We start from the raw sequence: 20,603 nt of genomic DNA, 5'->3' as shown, positions 1-20,603 counted from the left end.
CTCTCACCACACTCAGCAAAGCAGTCCCTTGATCCCAAGAGGGCAAAAGTTCTGCTGGCACAATCACACGACGTAGTATTCAGCCAAGTCACGGCTGTGGGGCCCGGGGCATGCACTGCAGTGGTTACACAGTGGTCCTTGGGCAGGAGCTGGGCTGGGAGGCAGCGCAGAACCTGTGACCTTGACGGCCCCTGCTGGGCACCACGCCCAGGGCTTACCTTCCCCACATAGGACAGACCCGGCTTAAACTGCTTCCTGGTGTCCTTGGAGTACCGGACATCCACCAGCTGTCTCTGGACGGGGGTGGAGTCATCAAAAGCCACCTGTTGGCTCCCGTCCGTGCTGGTCACCGTGGCCCAGATGCTGACGGTGCCCCGGAAGTGCTCAGGGACATCGGCCAGGATCATGTCCTTCACGCAGATGTTGAAGTCCTGGGAGCCGTGGATCTGGAGGCGGGAAACACACAGGTCGTGCTCGCCGGGAGCTGGAGCGGCTTTGAGAGACGACTCGCAAGCGCAGAGCTCAAGTAGGTGACTCTGGGGACTTCCCTGGCGGTCCAACGGTTAAGACTGCATGCTCCCAATCTGGGGGGCCCAGGTTCGATCCCTGGTCAGAGAACCAGATCCCACATGCCGCCACGAAGATCCCGCGTGCCGCAACTAAGACCAGGCGCAGCCAAATAAATAAATATTAAAAAAAAAAAAAAGTAGGTGGCTCTGGTGGCTTGGAGGGCCAGGGGGACACTCGGTGACCCACCCGACCTATGCCGTGAGTCACTGCGTGGGGACTGAATCCCTGGCTGGACATGCATTATGTCCCAGGAGGAAGGGAGCCAGCTCCTTGGGCAGAAGGTGAGACAACCCCTCGGGCCAGACTGCAGGCAGGGACTTGAACCTGGTCAGCCACACTGGAGCACTGGCTCGCCTCCCACGCCCGGGGTACAGAACCCCCTCAATCAACCCCTATCTCAGGACCTGGGGGCAGAGGCTGGCAAATAATCCACATCCACAAACAGCTGTGGAGTGAATTACTCAGTAAAGAAGAAAATTAAGGCAAGGGCCACCAGGGCCAGCCTCCAGGGACAATGGCTAGGATACCGAGGGCACCAACACCAGGCACGAAAGAGGTGAGGGGCCAGGGTGTCTACTCCACAGAAGAGAAGCCTCAGGGACAGAGAGCGGGGACACATCCCAGGCGGCAAAGGGATGAAGACGTAGCTTCGGGTGGAAATGGGAAGGAGGTGGTGCTGCCAGGGTTTAATGCCTACAGGGGCACCGAATCTCCAAGATGTGTGTGTATGTTACATAGTAGCACACTCACAACTTAATGTTAAGTTGAAAAAGAAAAACAAAAACCAGGTTATAAAACTTGACACGCACGGGAACGTGAAATCATGCAGCCACTTTGGAAAACAGTCTGGGAGCTCTTCAAACAACTAAACTGAGAGACTGAATATACAAATGGACCAGGGCCAGATAATACAGAAAAAAAGAGAACTCGGACCCACACTCTGCAGGCACCAGCAAGGAAGCCAACCCATTACAGTCGGCTCTCCGTATTCGCGGTTCCGCATTTGCGGATTCAACCAACTTCAAAGAGTTTCAATCTGGGATCCTGGGATGCAGAAGCCTCAGACATGGAAGGGCCAACTGTATCTGTAAGTCAGACTTGTAAGAAGTCAGACCCCTATCTCAATAGCAACCAAACCATAACCCCCGTCACAACAAGCCCCAAATGGCCAGGACCAGATTCATAACTGACATTTTTTCTGATTTTGGCTCCCACTTCCATCTTAGGACCAATTGGAAAGAGCCAAATGTGCACCCCCTCATCAATCATTTTGGATGCCTGCTTCTAGTTACCCGCCCATGACTTTCTGCACACCAATAGCCTCCCATCACGGCACACTGGAAGCCTTCCCTTTCTTTCACTATAAAGCCTTCCCACTTCTCCACCTGCCTTTGAGTCTCTGCCAAACACAGGTGATGGTGGCTGGCTCCCTTGCTGCAAGCTTCGAATAGATAGCCTTTGCTTGTTCTTGTTTGGGCGGCCTTCATTTAATTGCACACCATACAACCCAGGGATTCCAAATGCAAGAGAAATGAAAACATCTGGCCACACAAAAACTTGTACGTGAATGTTCATAGCATCATCCATAATAGCCAAAAAGTAGAAACAACTCAAATGTCCATCAGCTAATGAACAGATAAACAAAATGTGGTCCAACCACACAGCGGAATATTACTCAGCCATAAAAAAGGATGAAGTACCTACACACAATACAATGTGGATGAACCTTGAAAACATCAGGCTGAGTGAAAGAAACCAGACACAAAAGGTCACATGGTGCATGATTCCATTTATATGAAATGACCAGAAATCCATAGAGACAAAGCATGTAAGTAAGTGGTTGCCAGGGGCTGGAGATGCAAACAGGGCTTAACTGCAAAAGGATGTGAGAGATTGGTGGGGGTGGGGGGACGGTTAGCAGAAATATTCTAAAACTGTATGGTGGTGGTTGTACAACTCTGTAATATACTAAAAACCACCGACTCGTACATTCTATATGGGGATTTGAATTATATGATATGTGAATTATGTCTCAAGAAAACTTTTTTTTAACTTTACACACAACATCCTAAGAGGAAACACATCAAAATAGCAATAGTGGCTGTGTCTGCCTATCAGAGGACAAGTCGACTTTATTACTTCTTTTTTATATGTTCTAGCCTCTATGTTCAGCCTGCAGGAATTTTATCATCGGAATATCCCCACCAGCTAAAGTGTTTTGGAAAGCAAAATAAAACGGATGATCACAGAGATGAAGCTGGTGGGAAGGGACCCACCGAGTGGGTCGGGGTTCCTGCTCCTCACCTTGGTGGTCCTAAGGATGGGGCGCCCCACCTCCTGGCTGTAGTACCCCACGCCATTTACGGTCATGTTGATGGTTAAAGTCCCTGAGACAGGTTTCCCAAAGGTATACCTGGAACGAAAGGACAAAGGGTAGTAAGTTTCACAAGCAGGAGATGCCCAGGGGACAGCGGAGGAGGGGTCAGTTTCAGGAAGGCCAGGCCCCGCAAGATGTGATCAGTGGTACAGTGGCTAATCCAGGGATGCTTCCCATCCTACACTCCACCCTTACAGCCCTCCCTGTAGCCCTGAGTAAGGACAGATCACATCAGGACCCTGTGATCCTCTGCACCAAGCCTCATGTTGGACAGAAAAAGAGACCAAGGGTCAGAGAGGAACTCTGGACCAAAGCAGCAGGGTATATGAGACAACCACTGAGGCTGGCCACACATTGGAGCAAGGCAGCCCAGAGGATCGAGCAACTGTGGACAACAGGAAGGCCTGGCTGGGCTTAAGTGCCCAGGGAGTTCAACTTTGAACCAGAGATCTGACCTCTCTGAGCTTTGGTTCCCTCATCGGGAGAATGAGAATAAAACCATCCTCTCAGGGATGTTGGTAAAAGACTTAAATGTATGTATATCATGCCTGATGCAGTGGAGACACCTGCTTACTGGGACACAGGGGCAAAATGGGGGCAAAATGGGAGCAAAATTTAAAAAATAGCACCCAGAATTTTGATAGTATTTTCTAGACTATAGAATGTGTGTATCCAGCAGCTCTGTTTACAATAGCCAGGACATGGAAGCAACCTAAGTGTCCATCAACAGATGAATGGATAAAGAAGATGTGGCACATATATACAATGGAATATTACTCAGCCATAAAAAGAAACAAAATTGAGTCATTTGTAATGAGGTAGATGGACCTAGAGTCTGTCATACAGAGTGAAGTAAGTCAGAAAGAGAAAAACAAATACCATATGCTAACACATATATATGGAATCTAAAAAAAAAAAAAAAAAAGGTTCTGATGACCCTAGGGGCAGGACAGGAATAAAGATGCAGACGTAGAGAATGGACTTGCGTACACGGGGAGGGGGAAGGGTAAGCTGGGACGAAGTGAGAGAGTGGCATGGACATATATACACCACCAAATGTAAAATACATAGCTAGTGGGAAGCAGCCACATAGCACAGGGAGATCAGCTCAGTGCTTTGTGACCACCTAGAGGGGTGGAAAAGGGAGGGTGGGAGGGAGGCGCAAGAGGGAGTGGATATGGGGATATATGTATACGCATGGCTGATTCACTTTGTTATACAGCAGAAACTAACACAACAATATAAAGCTATTATAATCCAATAGAGATGTTAAAAAAAAAATGTGTGTATCCACCACGTCCCTGGATTTTAAAACACACACAGCCAGGGGAGACACACGAGGGAGAAGTCTCAGCCACAACCTCCGGCAGGTGGCAGAGATGGGGCGGGGACACGGGCCATGTAGGGCTCTCCCAGGGGTCCCAGAAAGGGACAGAGCCTCTTGACTCCCTCTGGTCGACCCTCACATCGTGCTCCGTCAACAGCCTGGTCATTAGGCGGGTCAGCCCACTGGCTGTAAGTCAGTCCACTGGCTGTGGATGCTGCCCGCAGGCTAAGGGGCATGGCCTGGGGGGTGTGCCCTGGGGAAGGGCATGCCCTAGGGGAGGGCCATGTCCTAGGGGCAGGGGCTTCCCTGGGGAGGGGCAAGTAATAGGGGAGGAGCAAGTCCTAAGGGGACTGGGTGTGCTCTGGAGGAGGGGCGTGTCCTAGGGGAGGAGCATTGCTGGGAAGGGGTGGGTCCTAGGGGAGGGGCGTGCCCACAGTGGGAAGGGCTCACCGACAGTGGCCGCCTCTTTCTCACCTGGCCCGCACAGTGCCGGTCTCACAAGTGTCCAGGTCCTGGATATATCGGGGCGGGTCAATAAGGAGCTCAAACTTCGGCAACACTGAAGGGAGAGAGCAGAGAGGAAGGAGGCAGGGTGGCTTCCACCTCTGGGGCGGCCCCAGAAGGGTACTGGAGATGTGGGAGGGAGGAACACAAAGCCACCTCCGGGGTTTCTGTGCTGCTGACACCATAGGAATCCACACCACCCGTTGCTGAGCACGGGCAGCTCTCTGGGGGTTTTGCCGGCCGCATCTATTTCCTATCTTTGGGGGACCAGCACTTCGTTTTTCTCAGGGGGCCATGTATCATCAGTTTTAGGCCACCTGAACTGAGTGCAGCCAATTCCAGCCCATCCCAGGGGTGCACAAGTAGCCAGGCTTCTGGACCCGTCAGGGGCATCCTGAGGGTGCCTGCAGCTGGAAAGGGTCACTCTTTGCCACCCTGGGCACATCCAGCCAGCTCGTCCCACTGCACAGCCCACGGAGAGATGGACACCAAGGAGCAGAATGGAGGAAACATGAAGACTCTGGTCCTGAGAGCTTGTTACACAAGCCTATAACCCTTTCCTTTTGCTTACTGGGTCTGCACCAGGCTTCTGTTGCTTGCAACCCATAACCCTGACCTCTAAGGATTTTCCTTCCAAGACCTGCCTCGTGAAAGGAAGAGAAATCCTTGACCCCATCAGGGAGAATTTTAGCACAGAAGCAGAGTATGTGGCTCTGGCCCAGGTTCATTCCCCAGCTCTTATTACTTGAGCAGTTTCCTTAACAGCTCTCTCAGCCTCAGTTTCCCCATCTGTAAAATGGAGATACCTCATAGGTTCAGGACAAGGATGAAAGAACAAAAGGAAGTGACAGCCTTAAAAAGGAAGGACATGCGGACACATGCTGCAACATGGATGAACCTTGAGGACATTATGCTCCGTGAAATAAGCTACTCACAAAAAGACAAATACCTTATGATTCTACTCATATGAAGTCATATATTTTACAATTTTTTTTAAAGGACATGACAAAGGCCCAGCCTTCCATATCATGCCTGGCCCTCCTGAGCCCTCAGTGAATGAGGCTCCTGCCATCTTCCCCCTTGTCATGTGTGTTGTCACTAGGGCTGTGGTTTCTCCCAGATCTGAAATCCTAGGGTCCTAAGATTCTCTGACTTACCATACTTCTGAACTTCAAAGGACTTGTTGTACACGTGGCCTTGCATTTCGACAAAAACGAACCATTCTCCCAGTACCGGCTGGTCAGACAAGGGGAAGGTCATGTTGGTGATGCCTGTGTGAAGAGAGATGCCCCCCCTCATCCTGGGGCAAGTGAGTGTACAGAGGGCCTGGCATCTGGTGGTGAGGTCAGGGCAGAGGCGCCCCGGGGACCCTGCGCCTCCCCCTGGCCGAGCAGTCCCTCGGGGAAGCCAGAAGCCACCCGAGGCTGGCGGGGATTTGTGCAGAACAAGCACCTCTGCAGTCTGAAGGGGAAGCAGCGAGACACTGCACCTTGGGTTCCTGGGGGACCCCTGAGGCCAAGGCCAGGCGCAGGCAACTCTGCTCCCCACGCCAGTCGTTCCCTTGGTGACAGAGAATCACACAAGCCCTGTCCCTACTTGGCAGCCCTCTCCAGGCATCTCAGAAGCAGGAAGAGCGAAATGAACATGGAGAGGTCAAGGCCAGGCCAGGAGAGCTGCACAAACCACAGCCCACAGGGCGGCTAGAGACCCCATTCTCTGTGTCTGGTTCACAGAGGCATGCGGGGGCCAGGAGCCCCCGAGCAGGACTCAGGGGTCTGTCATGTCTGTGCATTTCCCAGGTCGAGGGTGCACAGCTGTCCTCAGTCTCCCCAAACCCCACCTACAGCTCCCCTCTCCCAGGACTCCACTTCCCTTAGGGCCGAAGCACAAAGGGAGATGTCAATTACATGGCCCTTATTGTCACAGAGAAAGAAAAAAATGCCATGGCTCCTGTTGGGTTGGGGATGAGGACAAAGAAGATCTGCAGCAGGAGGAAGGTGGGGGGTGCCCACAAACAAGGCCCTGATATTCCAGAAAGATCTCAAGTTACAGGAGGATCCCCAGCTGGGATCCCAGGCACACAGAAATGTGGGCGGAGGGTCCCAACGCTGCAGGGAAGGAGCGGCAGGTGCCCAGACAGAGCACGTTCTATTTTCCTGGAAGGTTTATCACATCTGCCACCCAAAGGTGCAGCCCCCAAACCACAGAAGGAATTAGGAGAGAGGATGAGAAGAGAGACTTACCGCAGCATAAGGGCTGCAAGTGTCTCCACTCCATCATCCGTGAGCCCCGGGGGTCCTGCAGGGGGACGGATGCACAGTAAACTCAAGGCAGCCTGTGTGTGCCCGGTGTGCATGCGGACCTTCCAAGCCTGCTCTCTAGGGCAGGACAAGTGAGAAGGCCCCAAGATTAGCTATTTACATGAAGCAAACAGAAGCTCGGGGCATAGAAGGGACTTGTCTGAGGACAAGGTGGCGGAAAGGGCCGGCCTGCCTCCTCATTTAGGGAGCTGCATGCAAATCTACAAAGAGACGGACAGACACACGCTCAGCTTATTCCAGGGTGGACCCAGGGATCGGGATGGACCAGGTCCCAGTCTATGGGGTGCCGAGGCAGGCAGGGATCAACCCAGAGGGTGGGTGTTAGGCAAAAACAGACCAGGTCTTGCAGAGAGCGGGCTGTCTCTGAGCCAGCTGCAGAGGGGCAGGCCACTCACCAGGACATAAGCTTCCAGCTGCAACACAGACAGACAGAGGCAGTGAGCAAACCCTCCCATAAGACCCGAGCCCTCCGTGCATGCTAAGTGTTCATCCCTCGGGACAGGCACAGGTTCTGCAATGGGTTTAATGGTGTCCCCCTCCTCCCAAAATTCACACGTTGATGTCCTCACGCTCAGGGTCTCAGAATGTGACTGTATTTGGAGACGGGTCTTGATAGTGGTGATTAGTTAAAATAAGGTCCCTAGCATAGGTCCCAGTCCAATAGGACTGGTGTCATAAGAAGGGGAAATTTGGACACAGATGCACATAGAGGGAAGACAATATGAAGACACAGAGAGAAGATGGCCAGCTACAAGCCAAGGAGGGAGGCCTGGAACAAATCCCTCCTTCATGGTCCCTGGAAGGAACCAATTCTGCCCCCACCTTGATCTTAGACTTCTGGCCTCCAGAACTGGGAAAGAATACATTTCTGCCCTTTAAATCACTGAGCAAACTCATACAGTGGCCACTGGCAATGAGGGTGGCCGAGCTCCATCCGGGACCTCTGTGTTCCTGGCTCCCCATCACAGCCCTGCCCTCCTCTCCAGACTCCCACGCGCCCCAACCAAGGACAGCTCCTCCAGGCAGCCCTCCCATGGTGCAGCTGGGTTGTTTTTTCAAGGGATCATGCCAGGTTCCTTGAAGGTCTGGAATGCACGCTTTCATCCCTGAACCCCCAGCACCTGCCTGGAGCCTGGCTTCTAGCTCCATCAATGTCACACTGAACAGTCAACCCTGACTCCGGTGAAGGTCAACTGCTTGCACAACTTGCCCCCTCTCCAGGGAAGGCTGTGGGTAGACGACCCCCTAAAACAACTGGGCACAGGGACTCAGCACCATCCACTCAGAAACATACACGTTTGGGACGTTCAAAACCTCCCTGGCCGTGGACCTCAGTATCCCACTCCTGGGGTCCAGCTGAGCCTAAGGAAGGACACACCAGTGGAAAAGAAGGTTTGAGCATAAAAACAATCGTGGCAGCATTTCTGACAATGACCAAAACCTGGAAACAAGCAAATGTCCACCAGGAGGGGGCAGCTGGGTATGAAGCCTTCCTTTGGCAGAAGGACCTCAGGCACTGAGGTGAGTTTGCAAGGCTGTGTCAAAAACGTGGGCAAGTGCATTCAAAGATCCAATGAAAACAGTAATGTGGAAACTCGGGCTGGTGAAAGTTAAGAAAAAGCTGCGTGTACCCGATGGAACTGTGCTTCTAGGCTGGGGCCCACTGGGGAACTTTGCAGAATTATTTTCCAGCCCCCTGGGGTGGGGTCTGGGTCTGCTCTGCTCAGTCATGTGCCCCAAGTGTTAGAACGCCGCCTGGCATGCAGTAAGCACCATACACGTGACCCCTCAGGGATCCCTCAACTGAAGTCACCCCAGACTGCGTTCCCATCTTTGCTCTGGATATGTACAGTTTACTTAAATCTCTTCCTTTACGATCTCTTTCCTTCTGAAAGCGCCTCTTTGCAGCAGAATGCCAACTAATAAATACAGAAGAAGCAACAGAGTTGGAAAAATCACCACTTTGCAAGCATCATAGCAAGTTTTGATTCATGTAATTCTGAACTCATCTATGGAGGCTAGAACTAGCGGGTGATCATGGTGACTGGTAACAGGGTGTCCACACAGTCTCAAGTGTCCCCCACAGATTACTTACTGATTACAAAGGGGAAACAGTGACTTTTGCGGGGAGAAACCAGGCAGACTCTATCTGAACTACCGTCAGGTACCTCAGGATACGACACACTGGGGAGGACCAGCACGGCTCCTGTGGATCCTCCCCCATGACGCACAACTTGAACCTGATCTCAGAGAACAAGCCAGCAGACCAGCCCACTGGGGAACACCATTCAAAACAACTGCCTGGAGTCTCCAAAAATGTCAGTGCCGCGAAACACAGGCAAAGGCTGAGGAGCTGATTCAAAGTAAAGGATGCGAGAGACATGACGACTAAATTCGACACGTCATCAGAGACTAGGTCCTGGACCAGCAAAGAAACATGCTATAAAGGACATTATTGGAACAATATGGACTCTGTATTAGATAATATTATTGTACCGATGTCAAAATTCCTAAATGTAATGATTGTACTTTAGTTGTATGAAAGAATGTTCTTGTTCTTAAAGGATACAGGAGGTGTTCGGGGACAAAGAGATGTGATATCTGCAAATTATTCTCAAATGATATATCATTAAAATAATTTTAAAACTACGTATGTACATATACATATATACATACAATACATGTATATGTATATACACACACTGAAAGCACATAAGTATAATAAAATGTTTTGTAATTGGTGAATCTAGATACGTGGTTCTCAAAGTGGGTTTCCCAGAGCAGCAGCAGAAACCAGGAACTTGTTAGAAATACAGATCCTTGGGGCCCATCCAGGAAGCTGCTGAATCAAAAATTCTGGGGAGGGCTTCCCTGGTGGCGCAGTGGTTGAGAGTCCGCCTGTCGATGCAGGGGACACGGGTTCGTGACCCGATCCGGGAAGGTCCCACATGCCGCGGAGCGGCTGCGCCCGTGAGACATGGCCGCTGAGCCTGCGCGTCCGGAGCCTGTGCTCCGCAACGGGAGAGGCCACAACAGTGAGGGGCCCGCGTATCGCAAAAAAAAAAAAAATTCTGGCGAGGGCCCAATAACTTGTATGTGAACAAGCCCTCCAGGTGGTTCTGCTGCACACTCCAGTTTGAGAACCTCTGTTCCTGATCAGAGCTTGGCCAACTATGATTCTTGGGCTAAATCCGTCCCTCTGGCTGTTTGTGTAAATAAAGCTTTATTGGCACCCAGGCACACCCATTCATTCACGTGCTGTCTGTAGCTGAGTCCATTCAAGTTGTGACAGAATCCCTCTGACTGGCAGACCCGAACATACTTACTACCTGGCCCTTTACCGGAAGTTTGCCCACCCCTGGGCTCCATGAAGGGCCTATGGGAAGTTCTCTGTGACTTTCTTCCAACTTTTCTATACATTTGAAGTTATTTCCAAATAAAGATTAAGAGAAAATCAATGCCTTTTTTATGTGAGTGTATTTACTTTGAAGGAGAAACGGTGGGTTTTAAGTGGCAATTATATTTTCTTTCTAATAAACGTTAAATAAATGCAGGGCTATTAAGATTTTAAATGATGTGCCACGGCCCCGACCCCGCACAGAGGGGTACTGGCCACTGCGGGGACCACTGGTGCCCCCTGCGGAGGAAGCATGCCCGCAAGCGCTCTTGTCACATAGAACTTCCCCTGGGTCCCCCAAGGGACGTGGAGCCCCAGGAAGAAACCGAGAATGGAGGTAGAAACTGGAAGAGGCGGGGGAAAGGCCAGTTGTGGATGGTGGCCCTGGCCAGGCCGAACCCAGGTGGGTATGTTCCGGGCCCACGGTTTTAGAAGCCAATCTCACCTTCTCGCTGATGGGCCTCAGGTCTGGAGTGACAGTGAAGATGCTGATGAGCACTGGAAGAAAGGACATAGGCGTGTGGCAGCTCCAGGCCATGGCTGGCCCTCCCCCTGCCGGCGCGCACCGGCCACCCACCTCGGTGTTGGGGCCTGTACACCGGCTTGTCGGTCTGGATGAACACAGAGGCTCCCCGGCTGTCCACAGTCACTGAAGTCTGGTTGTGGAAGAAGGGGCCCTCCTCTGCCCACCAACCACGGCCCCACACCTTCAGGAGGGCCTGGCCCCAGAGGCCCGTGGGCACCTGCAGGCAGAGCACAGAGCTTTGGGCAGGGGGTGTCACCCTGGAAGGTACCCAGGTATTGTGAAAGCAGCATGGAGATCTAGGACAGGGGAGCACACCCGGGGGCAATTGTGCACCCAGGGGACACTCAGCAGTTTCTGGAGATTTTTGGGGTGTCACAGCTTCGGGGAGCAGGCGCTACTGGGCATCTGGTGGGTGGAGACCAGGGATGCTGTTCAAGACCCTGTGAAGCACAGGACGGCTGTCAGCAGCGCTGAGAATGAGAAACACTGGTGTAGCTTGACAAGACAGAGCCTTCTCCTCTCCTGACACTGCAAGCTTGCAAAGATATTCTCATCCCTGTAGAGCTACAAGAATTATCTCCCATCTTACCCAAATGCAGTCATAGCTGGTAAGCTGGGAGGTATGGAGACCCTAGTCCCTTCATATACATATATACATATGAATACATGTATGCATATGTATGTATATTTTCATATTTCATATATGTATATAGTGCATGAGCCTCTGTGCTTTGTCTCACTGTAAACACTGCACACACATTATACAATCCCATTTATATGAAATGTCCACAATAGGCAAATCCATAGAGACAGAAAGCAGATTATTGGGTACAAGGAGCTGGAGGGAGATGGGGAATGGGGAGTGACAGCTAACGGGGATGGGGTTTCCTTCCTGGGTAATGAAAATGTTCTGGAACTAGACAGGGGTGGTGGTTGCAATGTGAATGTTCTAAATGCCACTGAACTGTCCACTTTAAAATGGTGAAAGTGGTAAAAAAAAAAAAAAAAAAGAGGGTTTTTTTGGCCACCTAGATGGATTAAAAAAAAAAAAAATACCCACTGCAGTCTTAAGGATTCACCCTGGAGTTCAAATCCTTCTATGGCAAAATTTCCAACATTTAGGGAATGGAAACTACCCTATATAATTCCCTCAATTTTTCCTTTTTAAGTGATGAGCCGAATACCCATGCATGTGAGTCATAACCTACAGAAACTCCTTTTGTGACTAAAGCAAACAGAAGTCACGACTCTGGATGTGACCATGTGCCATGAATGCGATGCTCGTGGCCATCCCTGGGTGCCTGGCGGGTGGACATTACGTGGTCATCAGTTCACACTGGGAGCTACAGCACCACCTGTTCCTAAGACCATCCAAATGCGGGGGTGTTCTTCTCCCAGTTGTTTGTCAGCATCCACCTGTGTGATTGCTCAAGGGGTGAAAAAGTCCTCGTCACCATCACAGCAAGCAACCATGCTAAGTATCCTGGTGAATTATCTGACCGGTCCTCACACCAGTGTGCCCATTTTATGGATGAGGTCGGGGCATGCCAGGACCTTCTCCATCCTTCCAGCACCTGTCTCTGGCTGCCTCTCTTGTCTGCTCTGAACAGCATCAGAGGGACCCTGCCTGCCTGCCTGCCCACCTGCCACCCTCGGGATGGGGCGTCTCAGGACTCTGGGGTCCCTCCTAACTGCAGTTAACCTTGAGAACCTTTAGGACGAACTTGAGGATAATCCCCTTACTTTGACCCCCAAATCTTTACCTGCTTTTGTTTCTGGAAACCACTCAGCACCAGCCAAAGACCTCCATGCAAGGAGGAAAAAACCCCAGGCCACCCAGGGGAGCAGGCATGGACAGGTAGGAAGTAGCTGGTGGGCCGGGGGGAGGGGCGGGGGGGGGGGGCTGTGTGCCAGCGGGGGGTCATGGGTGCTGGGACCAAGAAGCTGCCCCTGAGAACAGAAAGGATCAGATGTGACATTTGGGGACATGAAGTGACCCGCCCTGGGTCTTGAAAGCTGCAGAGCTGCCGTTTCCAATCAAATCTCAGCTCAAAGTGGCGTTCCTACCTGGTCCTGCACCTGCCAGCCCTCAGAGGTCTTGCCGGAAGGTTCTGGACTGAGCTGACCCCCATCCCCACCCCTGACCTCAGTGATCCACATTTGCTCCTTTAGCATCAGTGACAGCCAAGGACTCGGGGGGCCGAGATCCAAGCAAGGGAGGCGGCCAGGCAAAGTTGGTGTAGCTGGCAGCTGAGTACAAAGGTGGGGGGCTTGGGGCCCAGCTAAAGAAAGAGGCTGGCTGTCCTCTGGGGAAGGCTGTGTGGAGGGGCCAGTCCTACGGCAGGCCGATCCACTGCCCTGATGATCGCCCAGCTCCCCGCCCCTCCAGGCAGGAGAGGCCCCTGGGGCTCTGGGTGTGGGTCCCAGATTACCGGACTCCACCAAACATACCCGAGAGAGAAGCCACCAGACTCACTAGACCCTGAGTTTCCGACACATTGCTGTGCAGATGGGTGATCAGGACTATAAAGGCATGGCACACAGTAGACACCCATGGTTAGTGGCGACAGGTATCACGATTCCACTCCTAAATGGAAACCATCCAAAGCACAGGGATTCAGGTGAAGGCTGATTCCGCAGATTGGAAATCTCCCTCCCACTATTCATGGGAGCTCCTGGCTGGCTCCACTCCAGGCCACTGGCTGCCTCTTTTGGCCTCTTTCCTGCCCCAGGGCTTTTGCACCGGTGGTTCCCTCTGCCTGGAATGCCCTGCCCCCAGATTCCTGCATGTCGGTTCCTCCTGGTTTCAGCTCAGAGGGACCCTGCTGCCATATAAAATGTGACTCTACCCCCCACTCCTCAGCATTCTCTTTCTCTGACACATTTTAAAATAAAATGTTAGAATTTGATTAACATTTAGTGTCCTAAAATAGGACACTTGCTACTATCTGAGGTGATCATGTTTATGTAATTGAGGGTTTACTATCTGACCCACCCCTTTGCCCATCACCAATAAGGCTGGTGGCTGAGAGCAGGGAATGTGGCCAACTTCCTGCTTGAAACTGAATAGATGCTTAAGACATTTGTTACACAGATGCACGGGTTAAGTCTAAAAAATCAGAATAAAAGAAATATCACGAGGTTTTAGGTACGCTTTCTTGAAAGTTCCATCAAGGGCCTCTTACCGGCGTCCTCGCTGCTGCACAGATGAGAAGGACGAGGAGAGGCACAGACCGGGCAGAGCCTGCCCGTGGCAGTCAGTGGCAACACTAGGTCCCCACAACACGGGTTTCCAAACCCTGTACCCGGAAGCACTCAGGTCCCCAAGGCAGGCACGGCTGGGGAGTGGGTGGGGTAGAGGGCAGGGGAGTCCTACACCCACAAGAGCAGCTTCTCTCTTGTCTGAGGCCCACACCATGGTTCCACAGAGCAGAGTTTCTTAACTCAACTTCGGCACTACTGACGTTTAGGGCTGAATCATCCTCCGCCGTGATGTAGGGTGTTGAGCAGCATCCCTGACCTCCACCCACTAGATGGCAGTAGCACCCTCACCCCCAGCTACCATAACCAGAAATATCTCCAGACACTGCCATTGTCCCCCGGTGGGGGAGGGGAGCATCCTTTCCCCCCCCTCCAAGTTGAGAAAGGCTCATCCAGAGCTCTTCTAAATGCTAAGGATCCCAAGACCCTTTTGAAAGTCTCCAGTCCAGGGATCCCCGGCCCTTCTCCCAAAGTTATATGGCCCTTTACTGGTTTCTTATACAAATCCACAGCATCTAGCCTGTGAAGAGTGCCTTCTTATGTGCGGTGGCTAGGGACAGAGCATAATCTTAACCCCGCTGGGGCAGCCCTGGTTTCTTTCTTTCTTTTTTTTTCTTTCTGGTAAGTAATATGCTTTAGTAAAAGTACTTCTCTAAATAAAATATACGAGGCTTTCTTTTTTCCTAAGTAGTTCATCTATCAGTGGACAGGGCATTCTATTCACAAGAAAGCAGATCTGCTCACAGGAAGCCGGCAAGGGCGGCTCTAGCCTATTTATCCAGGGTTTTCCAAATGTTGACATCTGGGGCTGGCTCATTCTCCGCGGAGGGGCTGTCCTGTGTATTATAGGACTTGAGCAGCATCCTTGGTCTTTACCCACTAGAAGCCAGTAGCAACCTCCATCCCTGCCCCCCAAGCTGTGACAACCAGAACTGTCTCCAGACCCTGCAGACCTCACCCCCGGGACAGAACTCTAGAGAAAGAATTCTAACATGGACAGGAGGGCAGGAAGACCACTGCCCCACAGCAATGAGACACTAATGATGCATCCCATCCCATGGAAGAGGAACCGCCCCAGACTTCGTTCTAATCACTGGGAGAGAGCACATTACAACTTGGAATGATTCTCTACTTAGCCCATGCTTTCAGGGACTCCTTTGAGCATCTGGTAAGCGTTAAGGACTAGCTAACCCAGAAAAAGCCGACAATTTCAGGGCTTACGACTGCCCTGAAATCCAAGGACTCCAGTTAAAAAACCCATGTCAGAGAATGACCTACCTGTAGTTTGGTATGTAAAATAATTTTAAAATAATAATATTCAATGCCAACAAGGCTGAGGGCAATTTGGTCTCTAATGTATAGCTGGTGGTGCCATGCACGTGCACTGCTGTGTCTTCCAAGACAAAACAGGACACAGCAAGAGCCTTGGATCCTAATTTGGTAGTTCTTCTTTCAGGGTGTTCAGTCGAAGGCAGGCATCCAGTACGTTAACAGCTTTACGCACAAAGATGCTCTCAACTTTTGGATTACATTATCAAAACCCTGAAAACAAGAAAGAAATCTAACTACGTACAAGCGATGTGTGTGCGAGGGGGAGGTGTTAGTAAATTAGTATATAAAAGAGATGCAGTGGGATGTTATTTACAATAGGATGCAATTATAGAGACTTGGAAACACGGAAGTATGTTTACGCAACGTGTGAAGAGAAAATGGCATGAAAGGCCACAATATACCCTTTAACTGCAACTATGAAAGAAAATGTCTTTATGTAGACAAGGATTTATGGGAAACATGAAAAAGTGAAAAGTATGAGGAATGGGATTATGGGTGAGCTTTCTCCTTTTGTAAACTGTTTTTTCCTTCATTATTCTTTTTTTTTTTTTTTTTTTTACATCACCATTAATGATTCTTTTCACAACACATGCAACTTCTCTTGTTCCATTGCAGTTCAATTCCTTATTTCCAAGGTAGGGTTTCTGATTTTAAAAATTCATAGCTTACCTTGAGTTTGATCGTCCCTTTATCTAAAAAATGAAAATAAAATGAAAACAGTTAAATCAGGAGCTGTATTTTCCTGCCTCCTTGAGCTGCAGCCTTACAAACAGGGGCTTTCTTAACCCAGAGGGATTTTCTGTGGATAAACACACACCCTGGGTCATGCTGGTCTGGCCTGGGCTGGGATCGGCGGAAGTGAGAGGTTTCCTCCAAGCTGGAGAGTACTGAAGACCGGAGGGCATGGACAAAGCCGAGCTATTCAGGGGAAGGTTGGCCAGCCTGCATACTTTATTCACTTCACCCCTGGCCCCTGCCCAAGGTAAGCTGTGAGGGGAGCAAAGAGAAAACTCCACGGGAGAGGAACAAGGAGAAAGGTGGAGAGAAAAAAGAGGAGCCTGAGGTCCCCAGTGGACCTCACTCCAATGGGTCTAACTAGTCTTCCATCTACCTCTCTCTTCCACCCAAACTGAGTCATCTGTCGTCTGACACTTCTCCAGGCTCTTTGGCCTCCAGGACTTAATTAGGCGTCTACTGTTTCTGCCTCCCAGTGTCCATTTCCTGCTAGCAGAAGCCCGATTTTCTTGGAGGAGCCCACCTACCCAACTCCTAATTCTTAAGGTTTAGTGGGTTCTGCCCATCTTCCCTGGGGCTCTGTGCAGATCTACATAGGCCTTCCTCCTAGACACGGTGATTGGTTCAGAGTTGAGCACATGTCCTAAAATGGGCCAATCAGCATGGGCCGTCCACCTGGTCACAGGACTTGGTTCAGAGTTGAGCACATGATCCACATAGGCCAATCAGCATAGGCCTTCCCTCTGGTCACGGGGATTGGCTCAGGATTGAGCACATGACCCAACATGAGCCAATCAGAGTTAATCCTGGGACTTTGCCCAAAGGTCCTGTAACTGCCAGTCCCTCCCTGCTTTGGAGAGACACAGGCACATCCAGAAGTGGAGCTGGGAGACTGGGCCAGTGATGCCAGGGGACTTTTCCAGTTATAAGAGCCCATAAACTCTCTGTTGCTGAAGCCAACCTGATTTGGGTTTCAGGACTGGCCAGTGGAGTCGGGACTGCCTGCACTTCCCCTGCCTACCCAAGTCTCCCTCTCCCAGGGGACAGAGGCTGCCTTGTTGGCCTTGGGAGACCTGACATCATCTCTCGGTGTCTCCTGTGGCCACACCACACCCTGCATGATGAATGAGTTACCTGCCCTGCTGGACTACAGGCCCTAAGGCAGGGCCTGGTCTCCACACTTTGTCCAAGAGGCCAACGCTGCTGTTGTCTGCAGTTTACGAAGGAGAGCCAGGGAGAGGCTGGCTGAGGGCCTGAGCTCAACTCAGTGGCAGGCTGGCTGTGAGCCCAGCTCCAGGTCTAACACCACAGGGGTGCTAGAAGCTCAACAAAGGATCTGAAAAGGTCACAAGATTCCCTCTGGGCCCCCTTCCCACGTCTAGCCAAAACGGCGCGAAAGGGTGCCCAAATCTATCCAGATCTGCACCCACTGAACCTGAGCTGCTGAGGAACAAGGAACTCTGATTTCCCAGACTGGGCAGGTGGCTTCCCCTGCTGGGCCTTACTCTCTCCATCTGTAAAGTGAGGAGAATGCAACCTGTCCTCCTACTCCTGCCAGGGTTCTGGAGGTGAAGTGGGAAGGAAGCAAAGCAATGCCGATACTGCCTGAGCCCTAAAGACCACTTTGCAAAGGGAGGGGAAGGCCTGGTCAGGCACCCCAGGGACCTACCCAGGATGGCTCCCTGGCTCTGCGCCACTGCCTCGCCCTGGGCCACCAGCTGAACCTGGACCATGACTTCCCTCGGGGAGTTAAAGATGGTCACACTGATGACTTCCTCCACTCCTGAGCGGAAGACGGAGGGTGCAGCGATCAAATAGCCCCTGCAGAAGAGGAGAACCGCAGTGAAGGCCAAAGGTTCTGACTCATCCCTAGCCTCACTGTCACCTGGCTGAATCAGGGTGCACCCTAGGTGGACTCCCACCTATGCCTGACCACACTCCAATGGCACTGTCACTTTATGTGTCCGTGTCCCCTACCAACCTGTGAGCTCCTTGAGGCTTGTTCACCTCTGAAGTACCCCCCACCCCGAGTAAGTAAGAATCTGGCTTCTCTGGATCTACCCGGAACCACACCCCCTTCGATCTCGGCATTATGGCCTCTGGACTTTTTTCGCAGCTCCTTCTGCCACAGGACCTTTGCACATGCCACACCCACAAACTAAAATACTCTCCCCTGTAGACTGAGTTACTGGTAGGATCCCACTTCATCCTCAAAGCCACCCATGAGGCGTGCTAACATCTCCCATTTACAGAGTCAGAAATTAAGCCCCAGAGAAGCCAATTCATGTGCCCGAGTCAGTGAGAGATTAGGCTACAAACCCAGGCAGCCAGACTCTGAACCCCAGTGGAAAGAAGCAAGGAACTACCTGCAGCATTAATTTTAAGAATAAGACCCTAAAATCAAACTAAATGGCCTGAAACAGGAAAAGCACTGTGAACAATGGAGTCAAAACAGCTCTTTCTTTCTCAAAAGACTCAGCTTGACTGGGAAGACATTTCTGGAAGAGAGGTGTTATTATCCTGTTTTCCAGACGGGAAGGCTGACCTTGCAGAAGGAGAAGGAATGTGCACCAGATCACACAGCCAGGCAGGAGAGGGCCCTGGGGTCCCCTTATGGCACCGGACCTGGAGGCCTAGGTCCTCCCCACCTGAGCTCCTGCTTCCCCGTTATTTTGCAGCCTTAGGTAGAAGATCACAAAGGCTCATCCGTAACCACATGACCCACTCACAGGGCAACGGCAAGTGCCAGGAGCCTGGCAGCAAAGGCAGCACGATTCCAACGGTGCAGAACTACAGGCTTCAGAAGGAAATAGGAGAGAGGGAAAACACTGGGCAAACATTGAGGTCAGGAGAGGTTTTTTTATTTCTCAACATCCTCTCTGGGACAACCCCAGGTCCACATACAAAGAGATGAATTTAGACCCTTACCACACACCATACACGAAGAGGACCTTCGAGACATGCCAGGTACTATATGACTCCAGCACTGATAAGAGTGTGCAAAGACCCCAGTTTCGTAGGTGCACTGCCCAGCAGTGGCTGGAGCCAGTAACCCTGGGGTCCGATGTTCTGTCTGACTCCAGCACCGACAAGCGCCTGCAATGACAGGGCTCCTCTGTGCAGTGTCAGGCCTTGGCCATGCACAGAGCATACATTGATCCTGGGTATGTAACTGCACCAGCCGGAGCACGCAATGACCCTGGGTTTCATGGATGTTCTGTCCGGATCCAGCACTGACCACAATGTGTACTGACCCTGCGTCCTATATGTTCTGTCCCACTCCAGCATCAAACACAGCATTCAGTGACACTGGGACAGACATGTACTGCCTCAAGCATGGGAAGACCTTTGCTTCATGTGTGATGTGCACCATCCAGCTCCAGCACTGACCAGAGGGTGCAATGACCCTGGGGTCACCTGTGCAGCGTCTGGCCTCAGCAGTGCACAGAGCACGCAATGATCCTGGGTACGTAACTGTACTGTCTGGAGCACACAATCACCCCCACGTACGTGATGTGTACTATCTTTAACACCGACCTGCACGGGCAATGACCCTGGGTTCCTGTGTGTCCTGCCCTACTGCAGCACGGGAATACGGCCACCTTCAGGACAGAAACTTTCTGCCCAGCTCCCAGATGACCCCCAGGGCCTCCCACATAGCACCTACTGAGTGTGGAAGAGTACTGGGGGAAATATACAATCCACGTGTTCACTTTCCCTGGGCACTTCTAAAGCCCTTATCCAGATCTGAGTTAGGGTCTTCACTCACAGGCCCAGAGAACCTGATGGAATCAAATTAACTTTCCCTGCGACTCAGGAATTACAGCTGTTGGAGGGCTCGCCAGCCAATCACTGTCTACCTGATACACCCCTGCCATCTGGGCTGACACTGGCTTCTCATCCTTTGGTCTTGGAAGGTCCCATCCTGGGAAGGGTGGTATTTGGTAAAGTGTAGACAGTATTGGTCTCATAACAGTGTGCAAATCCATGGGGCTTTCTGGCATCAGGCATTCCTCACACTACAGTCAGGTGGATCATAGAAGTGGGTATCCGGGGCTATTCCTAAAATGGGATCCTTCGGGCTGATGAGCCATGGCTCTGGCTTAGAGGTCAGCTAATCTGGACCCCTGGGTTGGTCACTGTGTGTCTCCCAGCACGGAAGTTCCATTTGACTCAACAGTAGGTAAGATCCCAGGGCAATTTTAGTCAGAGGCAAATACTCCTGAGAACTGTTTAAAACTCTGCAACACAGA

At 51.4% G+C, this 20,603-nt stretch overlaps 1 protein-coding gene across 8 annotated transcripts in view; it reads right to left on the bottom strand.

The window, feature by feature from the left end:
- CPAMD8 (C3 and PZP like alpha-2-macroglobulin domain containing 8) overlaps nt 1-20,603 on the bottom strand; it is a 105,941-nt gene that overhangs the window by 84,077 nt on the left and 1,261 nt on the right. For all 8 annotated transcript variants that reach the window (XR_003792810.1, XR_003792811.1, XM_029218526.1 and 5 more), the window contains exons 2-11: nt 18,020-18,171; nt 16,285-16,307; nt 11,074-11,239; nt 10,942-10,994; nt 7,495-7,512; nt 7,022-7,076; nt 5,936-6,049; nt 4,749-4,833; nt 2,875-2,983; nt 219-446 (exon numbers count right to left, since the gene is read on the bottom strand). Coding sequence is in view for 6 of the 8 variants with exons in the window: in XM_029218526.1 (XP_029074359.1) it covers nt 219-446; nt 2,875-2,983; nt 4,749-4,833; nt 5,936-6,049; nt 7,022-7,076; nt 7,495-7,512; nt 10,942-10,994; nt 11,074-11,239; nt 16,285-16,307; nt 18,020-18,171 (1,003 nt within the window). In the remaining 2 variants the exon portion in view is untranslated. The remainder of the gene's footprint in view (nt 1-218; nt 447-2,874; nt 2,984-4,748; nt 4,834-5,935; nt 6,050-7,021; nt 7,077-7,494; nt 7,513-10,941; nt 10,995-11,073; nt 11,240-16,284; nt 16,308-18,019; nt 18,172-20,603) is intronic.

Source organism: Monodon monoceros, unplaced genomic scaffold (assembly GCF_005190385.1).
Source record: "Monodon monoceros isolate NGI ecotype Baffin Bay Population unplaced genomic scaffold, NGI_Narwhal_1 Super_Scaffold_12, whole genome shotgun sequence".
Taxonomy (NCBI): Eukaryota; Metazoa; Chordata; class Mammalia; order Artiodactyla; family Monodontidae; genus Monodon; species Monodon monoceros.
The sequence above is the reverse complement of the archived record's forward strand: the minus strand, read 5'-3'. Positions and strand labels throughout refer to the sequence as shown.